This window comes from Pseudoliparis swirei, chromosome 22 (assembly GCF_029220125.1).
Source record: "Pseudoliparis swirei isolate HS2019 ecotype Mariana Trench chromosome 22, NWPU_hadal_v1, whole genome shotgun sequence".
Lineage (NCBI taxonomy): Eukaryota > Metazoa > Chordata > Actinopteri > Perciformes > Liparidae > Pseudoliparis > Pseudoliparis swirei.
In genome coordinates this window covers 9,314,431-9,329,365 of record NC_079409.1, presented here as the reverse complement: position 1 = coordinate 9,329,365, position 14,935 = coordinate 9,314,431, and the positions used below count along the sequence as shown (strand labels likewise).

Genomic DNA, 14,935 nt, shown 5'->3' with positions numbered 1-14,935 from the left:
AAGAGCAGCAATGGGTATTCGCTCTGGGTATTTTTAACAAGAGCACCGGATGTGAGGGAGCGGATGAATATTTGCCCCTCGGCTATTTTTAAGACCAGACACCGTTAGTTACACTCCAGCTCACACCGGGCCGACTGTACGAGTCCGCGAGTCTGTGACTCGTGACACTGCACCTTTAAAAACAAAATGCGTCCCCCGGAGCTCAGTCCTAACTGTCGGCCGGTGGCCACGTACCGCTCCGTGGATCAACCGTTATCCCACGGTCCCGGTAGTTAAGGGGCTAACGGCGGCTACTGGTGAACACTTCACCGACACATTAGCGAGTTGGACTACTTTAAAAGTACTTGTTTTTGTTTTCTGACGCGGAGGGCGTCTTTTTGAATGAAGGGTTCCCCGCTGGGACTTTAAAGCGGGAGGAGGAGGAGGAGGAAGGCAATTCGCGGGGTCGTCCGGGCGATCTGCTGATCTGGGATCTGCTCACATTCATAACCGAACAGACGGCGGCTTGTTGGAGCTGAGCTCGGACGGTTTCTCCGAGGAGGACGCGGAGTCTGTAACTTTTGAAGTCTCTACGCAGGACCGGCATACAGAAGGGAGGGAAGTTTGGTAGAGGAGGAAAGTTTTCACCCTGCACCCTCGACGAGCGGCTGAAGCGTAAGATAATAATTCACTCTCTTTTCCAGACTTGTGATTGAGTTGGACTTCCTCCGTTTTAAAATAACTACTTTTAAAAAACTTTACTTAATTGAAGCGGACCCACAAAGCATCTGCACAATGGATAAATACGAGGATTTTGGGCTCGAGGCGAGTAAGTTCATCGAGGACCTCAACATGTACGAAGCCTCCAGAGACGGCTTGTTTCGGATGAGGAGGGACGCAGGAAACAACCCCGACTTCGAGGAGACGAGGAGGGTGTTTGCCACTAAGATGAGTAAGATACACATGCAGAAGCAGCAAGAGGAGATGGCGAAGAACAACCAGGCCATCAAAATGAATGGCGGGGCCCACAACAACAGTTACTACACCAAAGACAGACCGCCCATCAATAGTTACAGGCAACCGTGCGAAGCGGCCGCGAAGCCCCCGATGCTCTCCGGCCCGGTGCCGGGCACCGCGCCTGGGGGTCCGTACGCGCAGTTTGACGGCCAGAAACACCACGCGGGCATCCAGTCTGAACTTCCAGTAGGCCGGGCGTGTGGCTACGGAAACAATTACGATAATAAGGAGCGCTCAGAGGCTCATTCATACCTGCATAACACCCCTTCTCCCCCCAGCCCAGGACACGCGTCTCTCAGCGCGCCCACACATGCGCGTTACCCGGTCAGCCAGCCGGCCGCCTGGGCCCCATCCAGGGAGAGCCAGCTTTCCCCACCGTTGCCCGGGTGTGGGGGCAGCAGTGTGTCTAAGCAGCAGCAGCAGCCCCAGTACCAGTCTGCATCTTCCACCACCAACAGCCTTCCACCCCAGCACATTCAGGCCATCCCCCCGCCTTTAAACCTGAGCCCTGCCTCATCTGCCGGGCCCGCCTGGGGATGGTCTGGAGAGCCACCGGGCTCAGAAAAACCCGAACTCACACCGGCCCTGCCTCTGAGTGCCTTCACGGCAGGAGCTGACTTCCAAATGCAGCTACCCTCCACACATTCGGCAACCCATTACGCAACATCTTCTCCAACTTCGAGACCCTCCGCCACCCATAATGGTCCTCTGGCAGCATCCTCGCTCTCACCTGAACCTTTTGAAACACCTCTATCCAAAGCCCAGGTGGCATCTGCTGCCTTGATTCCAGGCAATGTGTCCAAAAGCAGCAGCCAGGGTCAAGGACAGAGCCTAATACCGGTCTGTGGACATGTATTCGGCGCTGAAGCTAAAATCCTGGGCCCCTCCAAGCTTGTCCAAATACCCTGTCAGTCTGAACAGGGGCCTTCAGCAGCTGAAATGAAGTTAGAAGCCCTCACCCATCGACTGGAAAAAGAGATGGATGCCCAACCAAAGACTGACTACTTTGGTAAGACAGTTTAAATTATCCAAATGTATCAAGGGGCTTCTGTTAGTTAGCCCACGGCTGTCAAACTGATTGAAATACAGAACCGCCCACCCACAGTTCAGAACATGAACCCACTCGTTCTTTGATTTCATGTTTACATGCACACACTGTCGCCCTTTGTCAACCTGTGTTTCCCATACGCACAGATGCACAAAATCCATCCTGTTTGGATGTGTGTTGATGTGTCTGAATTATGACTTCAACCCAACCGTCATACGTCTTCGTCTGGGGGCATTCTTGATGGTCTTTGATGATCAAAAAAACAACTAAAAACCTGAACATAAGAGGTGAACTTCTCTCCTCTTTTCTTCTGTGGAATGCAGACAGAATCATTTCCTAATTAGTTTCATGTCTTTTTTTGAAATGATTCATTGTCTGCCCACTTGGCAGCTGAAACAAACGCTTTAGTAGTAAAAGGTGGGGCCGGGGCCAAAAGGAAGAATGTTGCCCTCTATCTCCTCCCAGAGATTTAATTTATGACAAGACTTCATTGATAACAACACTCATTACCTTCGCATTGAAAATGCGGAAGGTCATGTTTTGATCGCCATTTATTTATTTATTTGTATGCGTGTTACTCGCATAACTCAAAGTATTAAACCGAATCGCATGAAATTTGGTGGGATGATTGGTTATTATCCGGGGACCATTTGATTAGATTTTGGGATCGATCGGGTCAAAGGTCAATGTCAAGGTCATGAAAAGGTCAAAATCTTGTTTTTACCATAGCACGGTCAATTTGTATCCAATTGGCATGCAACTAATGCCAACACGTTCATAATTCAATGCCCAATCTTGTGATATGCGAAGCTATGCGCTCTACCGAGTGCCCGTTCTAGTTAGTTATGCTGTGATCACGTCAGCTCTGTGCTTCAATAAGCCTGTGATAGATTTAATGTTAGTACCCATTTTCAGTTTGTTGGACTCGCAGTTCCATTTGCACATGAAGCTATCGCAGATCTGTGCTTGCACATATTTTTATGACGCTACGTGAGTGTACCGTGCATGCTTGTGCGAGTGATGAACAGGGAAAATGATTATGAATAACAGCACCCGTGACGGTTAGTTCTGGTTTCTGGGGGCCCGTTGGGAACCATAAACCATGGCTGTTGTTTTATGATAACGCTGAATTAATGCAACATTGAAAGAACACGTACTGCTGCTCAGCTGGAAGACTGTTCAGATACAGTAACTAGGTGAGATGTCTGGTCGGCTGTTGGGTGTGTGTTTGTTTTCGGAGGAAGCCGGGGCTCGCATGTCAGCCGGGTGTTCCAAGAAGCCGAGGCCATTCTTGAAAATGGGATGTTCCCCTGTAGGAAAAGCATGACAGTGAGAGAAAGAGAGCGTGGGATGGGTGATCTTGTGTTTGAAGTCACAGCACACAAAAGCAGCCACACGCATATCCACTCAGACTTGCGTCATATTTGGATTATTGATTTTGAACAACTTCAGAGAGAGACCAACATATTGCATTGATGTCTATGTGCAGCATTCCTAGAAACAAGACCTGCTTCTTTAATTCCACATCCTGGAAGTAATGTGAGCCACACACACACACACACACACACAGCCATCCTCAGCCCCCCGGTGTGCTCATATCAGTGTGTAAGGGGAAGATGTTCTGGCATACGACACGGCTCACAAATAGCACAGGGACGCGAATGCAACGGATGTTTTTACACCCGTTCCCACAGACGTAGCCCACACGCCGCTCCTGGATGGAGTTTTCCACTCGACCGTGGCTCATCCTCTGAGTCATGCTTTCACACCAGAATAAAACTTGTGCAGGCCAGTATTCTTGACAAAATGTCATCATGGAAGGCCTTCTTAGCGGTGAATAAAACACGTACATGCATTCTTTTAAGCACCGTATGTGTATTGTCATATTTGTAGATCCCATTTGTGCTGGAAGGTTGTCGGGTTAAAGCTACGGTTTCTTTGAGTCTCACGGAACTATAGGACTGAACATAATGTGCCTTTTAAAAGTCTCTTCCAGTGCCGATGGTGGTGTTTAACCAATCCAGGGAGCTGTAGCCGCACACGGGGCCGGCTGGGATTCAATCCGGGTTCCCAAACGTACACCAAGTTCTGAATGGCAATGTTGCAGCTGGAGGTTCTGGGAAAATGAGTCCGGTGCCAAACGGTTGCACCAGGGGAGCACTGAGGAATGTCTGAAGGAAGAGAGCGAGGAATTTTAGATATGAGGTCTGAAGATACAACGGGGAGGGGAGTCCCAGGTGCGTTTAGAGGTGGGATGAGTTGGGATGAGTTGACAAACTGAGAGATTTAGAGTTTGTAGATGCGTCTTTGTCCTCGGCCACAAGAGCCTGAAAGTATAAGTTGCCACGGATAAGTGGTGGGACATCACATCGCCCCCTCCCCCCTTAATTTTCACACGTGCGCACATTCAGTTAAACACTTAATGTTGTGTTAAGATGGAGGATTAATTCATCCCATCTGGCTGTTGAGTGGAAAACTTTGTCTTCACTCTTTCCAGGGATTTCTTGGCTCGTGCACTGGCAGGCATTTGGAGGTTTTCTTGTGTGTGTGTGTGTGTGTGTGTGTGTGTGTGTGTGTGATATCCTCTCATGCATATCAGTGCCTCTGATTGTCTGTCAATATACAAACTATATGTGTCTGTGTGTCCCGTGTTAAAAGTTTAATAACGATGCTATAGTGACAGCATTCAGCACATTTCAGTGAATGAGATTGCAATGTATGGTACATACTACTTTAGAAGTTGCACTTATTACCTTCGCATTGAAAATGCGGAAGGTTATGTTTTGATCGCCGTGTATTTATTTATTTATTTATTTGTATGCGTGTTATTCGCATAACAAAAAAAGTTTTAAACCGAATCGCATGAAATTTGGTGGGATGATTGGTTATAATCCGGGGACCATTTGATAACATTTTGGGATCGATCGGGTCCAAGGTCAAGGTCATGGATAGGTCAACATCTTCTTTTTACCATAGCACGGTCAATTTTTATCCAATTAGCATGCAACTAATGCCAATATGTTCATAATTCAATGCCCAATCTTGTGATATGCGAAGGTATGCACTCTACTGAGTGCCCATTCTAGTTATATCATGTGGTGGTTGTGTCATAGATGGTATCTAGTCAATGTTTTGCGAGAAAGGCTATCTTTTATTGCTCAGTCCTTTCAAGTTTTTCTGCAAAATCTCATTATTTTGGGGCTATTGGAGAAGCGCTAACACAACTAGTAGTGCTACTTCATTCACAATAGTTCGCTGAAAGTAAAGGTTAAACATTTACAACTAGAACGGGCACTCGGTACAGCGCATACCTTCGCCGCAGCCACTTTTTTGGTACCGTTTCATGGCCTTGACCTTTGACCCGATCGATCCCAAAATCGAATCAAATGGTCCCCGGATAATAACCAATCATCCCACCAAATTTCATGCGATTCGGTTTAATACTTTTTGACACACACGCATACAAATAAATAAATACACAGCGATCAAAACATAACCTTCTGCAGAATGCGAAGGTAACAACGAGAAGTAATGGATACACATGTGAAACAGTTGGCTAATGATGTGAGTGATGGAGAAACATTTGAGCGTATCTGATGTTGGCCTGGAGTCTGGGAACCATTGTGATATGAAACGCATCCAAAACTCCGTCGATGACATTTGTACATACTTTTCAGTGAATGATACATTGATTGACTAGATTTGATACTTTTCATATTTGAATCGTGTTGTGGATGTGTGATATATGAATCTAAAACGTTGTGGCTAATTGTAGAAGTGATAAAACTCAACAGCTATCTGCGGCAAGGGTCACTTTCTCCATTAGTGGCGTTCTGGCCAGCAAGCAGACATCGACTGGGAGTTTTGACAACTGGGAAAGGTGAGGTGGGATAGGTGGAGTGAAGTTTTGGCTGCATGTTTAGCTTCCCTTCCCCCCACTTGAAGCAGGCAGTGAGTCTCCTGAATAATCACGTTGTTTTGAATTTGGGACTCTGGCCAAAGACAGATTTGTAGTGGCCCAATCGGCAAGGAGTTCACTATGAAAACAGGGATTCATTTTGGTCCCATACAGGAAAGAACAAGACTGAATGGATTTTCATTGTATTTCTTGGAGCATGCTAATCAAAGCAATAAACAAGTCAGGAAAATTGCCCTTGGCCCAGTGTCAGGACTGGAAAAAAGTCCTGAGAACGCACACTGTGTGTGTACTGTGTTCCTGTTCTTCCTCTGATGTGCACTGCAGAGATTGTGATTTGAAGGACCGTCACTCACTCATTCATTTCATCCCTCCAATCATTTCAGTAGTTTGAGGGCATGAATACTTTCATGTGTTTTCATATAAACAAATAGCTTACATAAGACAAACATTCTTCCGCTTTCTAATAATATCCCTCCATTATCTCTAAATCTTCTTTCCAGCCGTTGGAGCCCCCGATGATGTGTCCTTTGTTGTGGCATTAGGAGAGTTGAATTATATATAACCCAGTGTAGAGAAGGAAACATTTGAAGGTTATTAAATGTAACAGTGTTTTGGGGGGAGGCGGCCCCGTGATGTGTGTTGGATACAGAAGTTTCTTTGTCAGTGCTCTAGCAGGACCTGGGCTGGGCCACGCTCTGCAACTCCAGGGAATTTCTCTATAAAAACAACACGCACACACAAATAACCTCATGCCCACGCACTAAAAGAGAAGCTCTTGCTGCCACCTTCCATCAGCGCCATTGCCCTTTCTGTTACTTCGAGTGAATACTTTATGAGTGGAAGGTCATACCATACTGTATCTGATTGATTTAGCAGCTAGCTCTTACGGTCAGCAGAGTTGGGGGTTGTCCCTTTTCATGGTCCTCCATGTGGCAGTTGTCATATTGCCACAGAGACACAAAGATGGAGAATAGCAGAGAATTAGTGCTAAGAAAGATACTATTTCCATGCCAGGTCTCAGGAAAGAAGTGATGCATAAGCAGCAAGTTGCGTATTAATCACATGGAGATTGGAGACCCTGTGTTTGAGACGAGCAGTCCAGAGTCGAGGAGAGATTATATAATATTGCATGGCATGCTCTCATGTGATTTGTCTTTAGGGCTTCTGGACTTTTCTTTTTTCTTCTTCTTTACAGTGTTCTCAGAACATACTTTGCTTGGATGAGTGGATCAGTTCATATTGATATGAAGCCACATGTGACTGTGTGTAGTTAGGGTAGGAGCAAGTCTTTATCAACAGACCTTTCAGTCTGTGAGCCAAGTCAAATAAGCAAATCGGGATACATTTCCCCTTTCAATGATATAACCCAGTACCCAGATTCCTCACTTTCTGAAGTGATTTTTTTGTCCGGATTAATCTGGATCACAGACCCTCTTCATTCCCCTTTCATATTGATACAATAGAGGTATCTTAACGCGTATCTCAGTCAGATCTAGTATTGATTTGGTTGGGTCGATGTAGCGTCGACATCATAAATGCATCAGCGGCTTAAATGTGTGTCTCCATGTGACCTTTCTGACTCGGTCCTTTCCCGTGTTGTTTTCCAGGCGTCTGTGTGAAGTGCAACAAGGCGGTGCATGGAGCCGGCCAGGCCTGCCAAGCTATGGGAAGCCTCTACCACGACGGCTGCTTCACCTGCAGCGCCTGCAGTAAGTACACACACACACACACACACACACACACATCGACAGCATACACTACCGTTCAAAAGTTTGGGGTCACTTAGAAATGTCTTTATTTTTCAAAGAAAAGCACAGTTTTTTCAATAAAGATAACATTAATCAAAAATACACACTATACATTGTTAATGTGGTAAATGACTATTCTAGGAGGAAACGTCTGGTTTCTAATGAAATATCTCCATAGGTGTTTAGAGGCCCATTTCCATCAACTATCACTCCAGTGTTCTAATGGTACATTGTGTTTGCTAATCGCCTTAGAAGACTAATGTCTGATTAGAAAACCCTTGTGCAATTATGTTAGCACAGCTGAAAACAGTTATGCTGGTGATATAAGCTATACAACTGGCCTTCCTTTGAGCTTGAAGTTTGAAGAACAAAATTAATACTTCAAATATGAATCATTATTTCTAACCTTGTCAATGTCTTGACTATATTTTCTATTCAATTTTCAATTCATTTGATGAATAAAAGTGAGTTTTCATGGAAGACACGAAATTGTCTGGATGACCCCAAACTTTTGAACGGTAGTATACCATCACTGACACTTTCACCTGCTCGGACCATTCACATGGAAAGCTCGTGTCACCTCCTAATAGGCCACCAACGACCCTGTCCTCTTGATTAGAAGTTGAACCTTTTTCCTCAGTCATTCATCGCCCCGAGCAGAAACCAACAATTATTTAGGGATTACTGTCCTATGTTTACCGGTGTTTGGTTTCTGGGTGTGCCAGTCACTCCTCCAGCCCACACAAAGACACCTGGAGACCTTTTGCCGACCTAATTTATCCATCAGTCGATAAAACAACCTTTTGTATTGTTAGATACTCAGACTGTATCAAAGGCTGGTGTAGAGCTTGAGACTGAAAATAATTGTCTTTATAAAACCACACAAATACGTAGTGGGCACAATAATGGTACGTAGCTGGACCATGTTCTGGTTTCAGTAGCCACTGGGCTCATTTGTTTGGACCAGGTATTGTGTGTCAGTGTAGCACGTTTCAATAGACCACTTATTACCTTCGCATTGAAAATGCCGGAAGGTTATGTTTTGATCGCCGTGTATTTATTTATTTATTTGTATGCGTGTTATTCGCAAAACTCAAAAAGTATTGAACCGAATCGCATGAAATTTGGTGGGATGATTGTTTATTATCCGGGGACCAGTTGATTAGATTTTGGGATCGATCGGGTCAAAGGTCAAGGTCAAAGGTCATGAACAGGTCAAAATCTTTCGCAGAACTCAAAAAGTATTGAACCGAATCGCATGAAATTTGGTGGGATGATTGTTTATTATCCGGGGACCAGTTGATTAGATTTTGGGATCGATCGGGTCAAAGGTCAAGGTCAAAGGTCATGAACAGGTCAACTCTTCTTGAATCACATGGAATTTGGTGGGATGATTGTTTATTATCCGGGGACCAGTTGATTAGATTTTGGGATCGATCGGGTCAAAGGTCAAGGTCATGGAAAGGTCAACATCTTTTTTTACCATAGCACGATACATTTTTGTCCAATTGGCATGCAACTAATGCCAAAATGTTCATAAGTCAATGCCCAAGCTTGTGATATGCGAAGGTATGCGCTCTACCGAGTGCCCATTCTAGTTCATTGCTGCACTGGCCAGGTTTATTTTACCAGTTTACCTGACAAGTTAGGTACAGCCAGGTGTCAGTTGAGGCTCATCACCCTGGCTGCACTGTCCAAAGTACGTGGGACCTGTAGCTCCCCGACTGGACAGCCGTGCACCTCCCTAGGTGAAGGATGACCTGGCTATGTGCTCCGACCAATTAAAATATCTCTCCCAATTATAAGATGGGTATGTGAGTATGTGTGGCACCGTGGTGACCTCCACTGAGGCCCATTCTTCAGCAACACTGTTGAACCTGCCGGTTACGCCCCAAGTACATGATTAACATCTTTGTGTTTTCTTTTACCTCCTTGTCCTGTGTGTTGATACATATGTGAGTGTGTGTGTGTGTGAGAGTGTGAGAGAGAGAGCAAGGAGATGAAAAAGCAGAGGCATCGTGGGGGGTGGGAGGGGTTTACAAACCGCATACCTCTCTCCACGTGAGAGCATAAGGGTTGTGCTGACTGTGAGTGGCCCCAGGGAAAAGCATCTCAGCTGGGGGGGGGGGATGCAGGCATAGGGGCCCTCAGTGGGTCTGGCTCCAGGAGGACACTGGGTGCTGTTATGTCAGCTGGGCGCAGCGAGGTGGGAGGACAGGGTGGGACAGGGAGGCCATTCAGTGAAAGCACACCACACAGCCAGCAGGCAGGGGCACGCTGATACATGTACTCATGCTGTGCCCACACAGTAAACAGCACGAGGCATACACTGAGACCGTGTATTGAGCATCCCTTCTCGTCTCCCTCCAGAGTCTATATGTCAAGAAATCAGTCATTCTGGAGTTGCATAAACAAAGATGTTTTATGACTGTGAACTCCCTGGCATGGCCTCACCCCGCCAGTTCCTCTAAGGTGAGACCAGAGAACATTCAGGCTGCATGTCGGTGATTCAGTTCTGCTGCAGCGGGGGCTTCCCTCCAGGCTAATCATTGACTGGATTCAAACGGTTAACGCTACAACGCAATTCCAGTTGGAGATTAAGCTCAAGTTTGTAATCAGTATAACTAGTTTACACATTAGCCTGATTCTGCTTTCATGATATTAGTCCCATCCAGCCTGCCGTCAGGCTATGGAGAATACAAACGAGGATCTGTTTGGTCCTGAAACCATAGTATGTTAACATCTGGTGGGTAGATTGTCGGCACCTTGACCAAAACAACCCGGGTGATGTCCACAACCAGAGAAATGCATTCAGACTACACAAAACACTTCTTCTAAATGAAGGGAACATGTATAGATATCTTCAGCAAGGCAGGAGGTGAGACTTCATCTCATAGAAAATAGTGAGATTGCTATATATGTTTCTTTTTTTGTGCTAATTTACTCACAGGAAAGAACAGGGTTGAGTCCCAATTAGGAGGACATGGCAGAGTTATCGTGAATTTCTTATTTTCTGAATGGGATTACATAAGGGAATTCAGAGAATGTTTTAATTAGAAAATGGCCTTGTGTTTTGTTCTGTCCCTCAGGTATTTTACATTTTGATGAAAGCGCAATAGGTGCAGTTCTTTTCAAATAGTCAGTCGTGACTCCTGACTTTAATTAAGCTCTTATCTCTCCGGAAAGCTCAGAGCCGTCCCTCTCTGACTCACTGGGAAAAAGACAGGACTGTGAAGAGGAGGGATGGCTCATATCTCACTTCCATCCCCCGTCCTCTTTCCCTCTTCCCTTTAGGGACCCAGTGCCAAGACTGTCTTCAGTAATTGCCCACGGCCAGGTCCACACCTCGGCCCGGACAAAATGTATCTTCTCCTCTTCCGTTAGTTATTGTGCTAGCTTTGGCCACATCGCTTGCACGGCCATTATTATTATTATATTAAAGTATGGTAATGTAGTTTTGAATAACTGCCTCAGACGCTGTCATTGTGGCAAAAAAAAAAATGATTCACACGGTTTCAGTTAATTTGTTTTTCTTCATGGATCAGTGATTTGAAACATTACCCTCGGTGGCTTAATACACCCAGGGTAGCTGCCATGATATATAGGGTGTGGCAAAATGGTGGACAATATATAATCTCAAAGTAATTACTGTCATATTGCGCAACCCCACAATATCCAATGAAGGGATGCGGCAAAATATTATTTCAGCGCTGACGTATTGACTTCATATTCTCAATAATTCTCTAGAAATTAATCTGAAAAAAGCCCGATATTGAAATCGTCCTTTCTTGGAGTTATGCCTTCAAATGCATTTTCTCTCTCTCTTAAGAATGAACGGGAAATTCCTCGTAATTCCTAATGACTGTGTGAGCCTCTTCGGAGACAAGCTTTCAGGTACACAGAGCATGGGCGACAAAGAAGGCTCCTGTTCACTAAGGTCAACTCCTTCTCCTCCCCCGCTGTCCCCTCCTTCACCTCCCCACTCAGAACATGTCAGGAATGTTTTCTCTTCCTGTGGGACCTGGGCAAGAATAGCTATGTAAAGTGGTTTAGCTCTGTGTGTGTGAGTGTGTACGCGTGCATATGTGTGTAGAAGTATTAAAGCACACAGCGAGAGAGACAGGAAGTATACCAAGCATGTGGAAAGACACCAGAAAGGAACAAAGAAGAAGAAGAGCGGCTTGTTGTAGGTCTTGGCCTGTGGTCGCCATGAAATCCAATAGAGCACATTGTTTAATCTGTTGCACCTGTCTAGTAATTTAATTGAACCAGCATCCCCCCCCCCCCCCCCCCCGTAGACGTGTATGATCCAGATGTGTTCCTTGTCGTACTGCAACCCACTCTGTGCCCCAGCAATATTATATTAAGACACCAGCACACCAAAGATCCATTTGTTTGATTTATCTGCCCAGAATACAGAAAGATGTAATGAATATTGCATGAGGGTCCATTACCTTCCAATGGCTGTAATTAATCACTGCGCATTAGTGCATTAGTGCTCAAACTATTTTCTGAGACTGCTCTCACGGCTTTGCAAGATTTTCCAGTAAGACGATTCAACGTTCTGTCGTTGACTTACCTTTTCTCGTCTGCTTTAATCTACTTATTGTAATTCAATAATAAGAATGTGTTTCTTTTTTCTTCTTCTTTCTTCTAAGAGTGCCAGGTGCTGTGTTTTGCTCTCGTGAAATGATGCAAAGGGACTTCTGTGTGTTTCTCCAGGTCGAAGGCTGAGGGGGAAGGCGTTCTACTACGTCGGAGGGAGGGTTTTCTGCGAAGAGGACTTTCTGGTGAGCGGTCGATACTAGGGCTGTGAAACGATTCAAATTTTTAATCTGATTAATCACAGGTTTTTGTAGATTAATCATGATTAATCACATATTACCGATATTCTCGGTATATTTTGTGAGAACATAGAGATTTATGACAAAAGACGGATATATACATTTATACATTCTTCTATACAATGGTGCTGCAACTCAGCAGTTATTTAGCAGTTTTCTTCCATATGGAACATTAATACATCTTCATCCTAAACAGAATGTTTAACCCTCCTGTTACCTTTCGGGTCAATTTGACCCCATTCAATGTTTAATGTCGGTGTTCTTTGGGGTCAATTTGACCCCAGGCTGGTTTTCACTGTGTCAAACATATCAGAAATATCAACTTTTTATTTATTTAAAGGGCTATTTAGGTAGTCAACAAACAAACATAAAGTACCTCACACTTAAACTTGGGAAGCAATATTAATTCTAATAATTTTCTGGAGGTTTTAATTGCTGGGGTCAAATTGACCCCGAGGGTAAAATATGTCAGTAAATATAAAGGTAACAGGAGGGTTAAACAGAGCATTTTTCTCTTGTTTGTCAACCATTAACTCCACCATGATACAATCTAAAGGTGGACAGATTGACAAGTGACTTTTTTGTTGCTCGGTCCCGATGCGCGCGCACGGAGCTCTGTGGCGCGCGAGACGGAGATCGATAAGTGTTAACGCAACGCGAAGAGACAGAAATGACATGCTGCTGTGGAGATACGATCAACAACAGACGTTTAGTTTAATAAAAGAACAAAGACGTGCTCTAGAGAACATGTCAGGGGGCGGGCCAATCTTTTTAATGTCATGCGATCTACCGACACTACGCCGCGATCGACTGGCGGGTCGCGATCGACGTGTTGAGACCCTGATCTACAGGAAGTAAAAGTCGTAACAAGGTTTCCATAGGTGAACCTGCGGAAGGATCATTACCGATGAACAGACCGTCTGCATGAGAGCGGACAGAGTTCAGATTGAAGTGGTGTATTGGAAGCTCATTTTGCAAGTGACTTTTTTTTCGTCCCGACGACCAACAACAGACAGATTGGAAGCTCATTCTGTGCATGCGTTAAATGCGTTAAAAAAAAAAACTAGTTAAACCTGTAATTGAATTAACTGAGTTAACGCGTTATTTTTCACAGCACTAGTCGATACACAATCAATATGTTGTTTACCTCAACTGAGATATGTGACATGCATTGCATTGGGTTGAGATAACATACAGTAAGAGTTGCATTCTCTTTCATCCAGTCAACATCTCAATTGTCTTAAGGTTTACAAATATCTGTATGTATAAGAATAGGAGGTTATCGGTTTAAATCCTCATTCAGTCTGTTTACCGTACACACTTAATAATTAACCTGTAATCAACTTGCCAGCCTTCAACTTGAATACAACACATTGGGTAGAGACTTTGACCTTGCCGCGCAGGTTTTTGCATCTAATGCTGTTGATTCATATCAGTTTCCTCCCTCGGGTGGGACTGGAAGCAGGTCAGTAACTGGAGAGGCTGCTTTGCTCTGGTTTATAAGGTCGAGAGCGGTCAGGCCATTCACACCAGAGCAGGAAGGACTTTATGTACTTTGCAATAATAGAAACCTTTCAATATGCATTTTTGGGTTGCATTTTCCCAACTAATCCTTCACACTGTCGGTAGCTGTGTGTGTGTTTACCCTCCGTAAAAGACCTAATTCACTTTTCAGCAAAAGCTCCTGGTTGCTCAATTAAAATCCAAATTTATATTGAATTCAATTAGCTGTGGCTTTCTCCCTCTACGTGCTGTTCGTTACGTCTGCTCCTCTGCGAGGCCTGTTGGGGTGGCCTCTCCTGACTGACGCTGCTCATACATAGTAATAACACATGATAAAGCTGAGATGACTGATTCAAACACTGTATCTGTTAAATGCCCATCCAAAGGGACCACACCATATTGACTTCTTCAAGGGCTTGCCTTTATGAACTTCTCTTGCTCTCAGAGAGGGAAAGTTTGAGCAGTTTTAAAGAAGGTTTTTTAGTAAAAGTACACATGCTAAAGCAACATATAGGCTACTTTGGATTATGCCTGGGAGGAATTGTGGAGCGGTTTAGTGCTGAGTCTGAAACAGAGTCAGAGACTTCAGTCATCCATTAAATAACCAAATTCCAATGACATCACTGTCGTATTTTCTCTGCCTGTTGAAGTACTCCGGTTTCCAGCAGTCTGCAGACAAGTGCAACGCATGTGGACATCTGATCATGGACATGGTGAGTGTCTGTTCCTTCTCTCCAGTGGTGTGTACTTTTGAGTGTTTTGTCTGCCTCTGTGTGTTTGTGTGAATGGGTCGGATCTCAGCAGACTTCCCCGAAATAAACTTTCTGTGGGCACATCTGGATAAAGGCTCAAGCGGAAGCATTGGCTCTGCTTGTGC

The 14,935-nt window shown here is 44.7% G+C and overlaps 1 protein-coding gene across 2 annotated transcripts in view; it reads left to right on the top strand.

Annotated features, from left to right (window-relative positions):
- The first annotated feature begins 213 nt into the window (after positions 1–213).
- LOC130212945 (Wilms tumor protein 1-interacting protein) overlaps positions 214–14,935 on the top strand; it is a 110,618-nt gene continuing 95,896 nt past the window's right edge. For both annotated transcript variants that reach the window (XR_008835428.1, XM_056444273.1), the window contains exons 1-4: positions 214–2,005; positions 7,571–7,672; positions 12,434–12,501; positions 14,709–14,771. Coding sequence is in view for 1 of the 2 variants with exons in the window: in XM_056444273.1 (XP_056300248.1) it covers positions 775–2,005; positions 7,571–7,672; positions 12,434–12,501; positions 14,709–14,771 (1,464 nt within the window). In the remaining variant the exon portion in view is untranslated. The remainder of the gene's footprint in view (positions 2,006–7,570; positions 7,673–12,433; positions 12,502–14,708; positions 14,772–14,935) is intronic.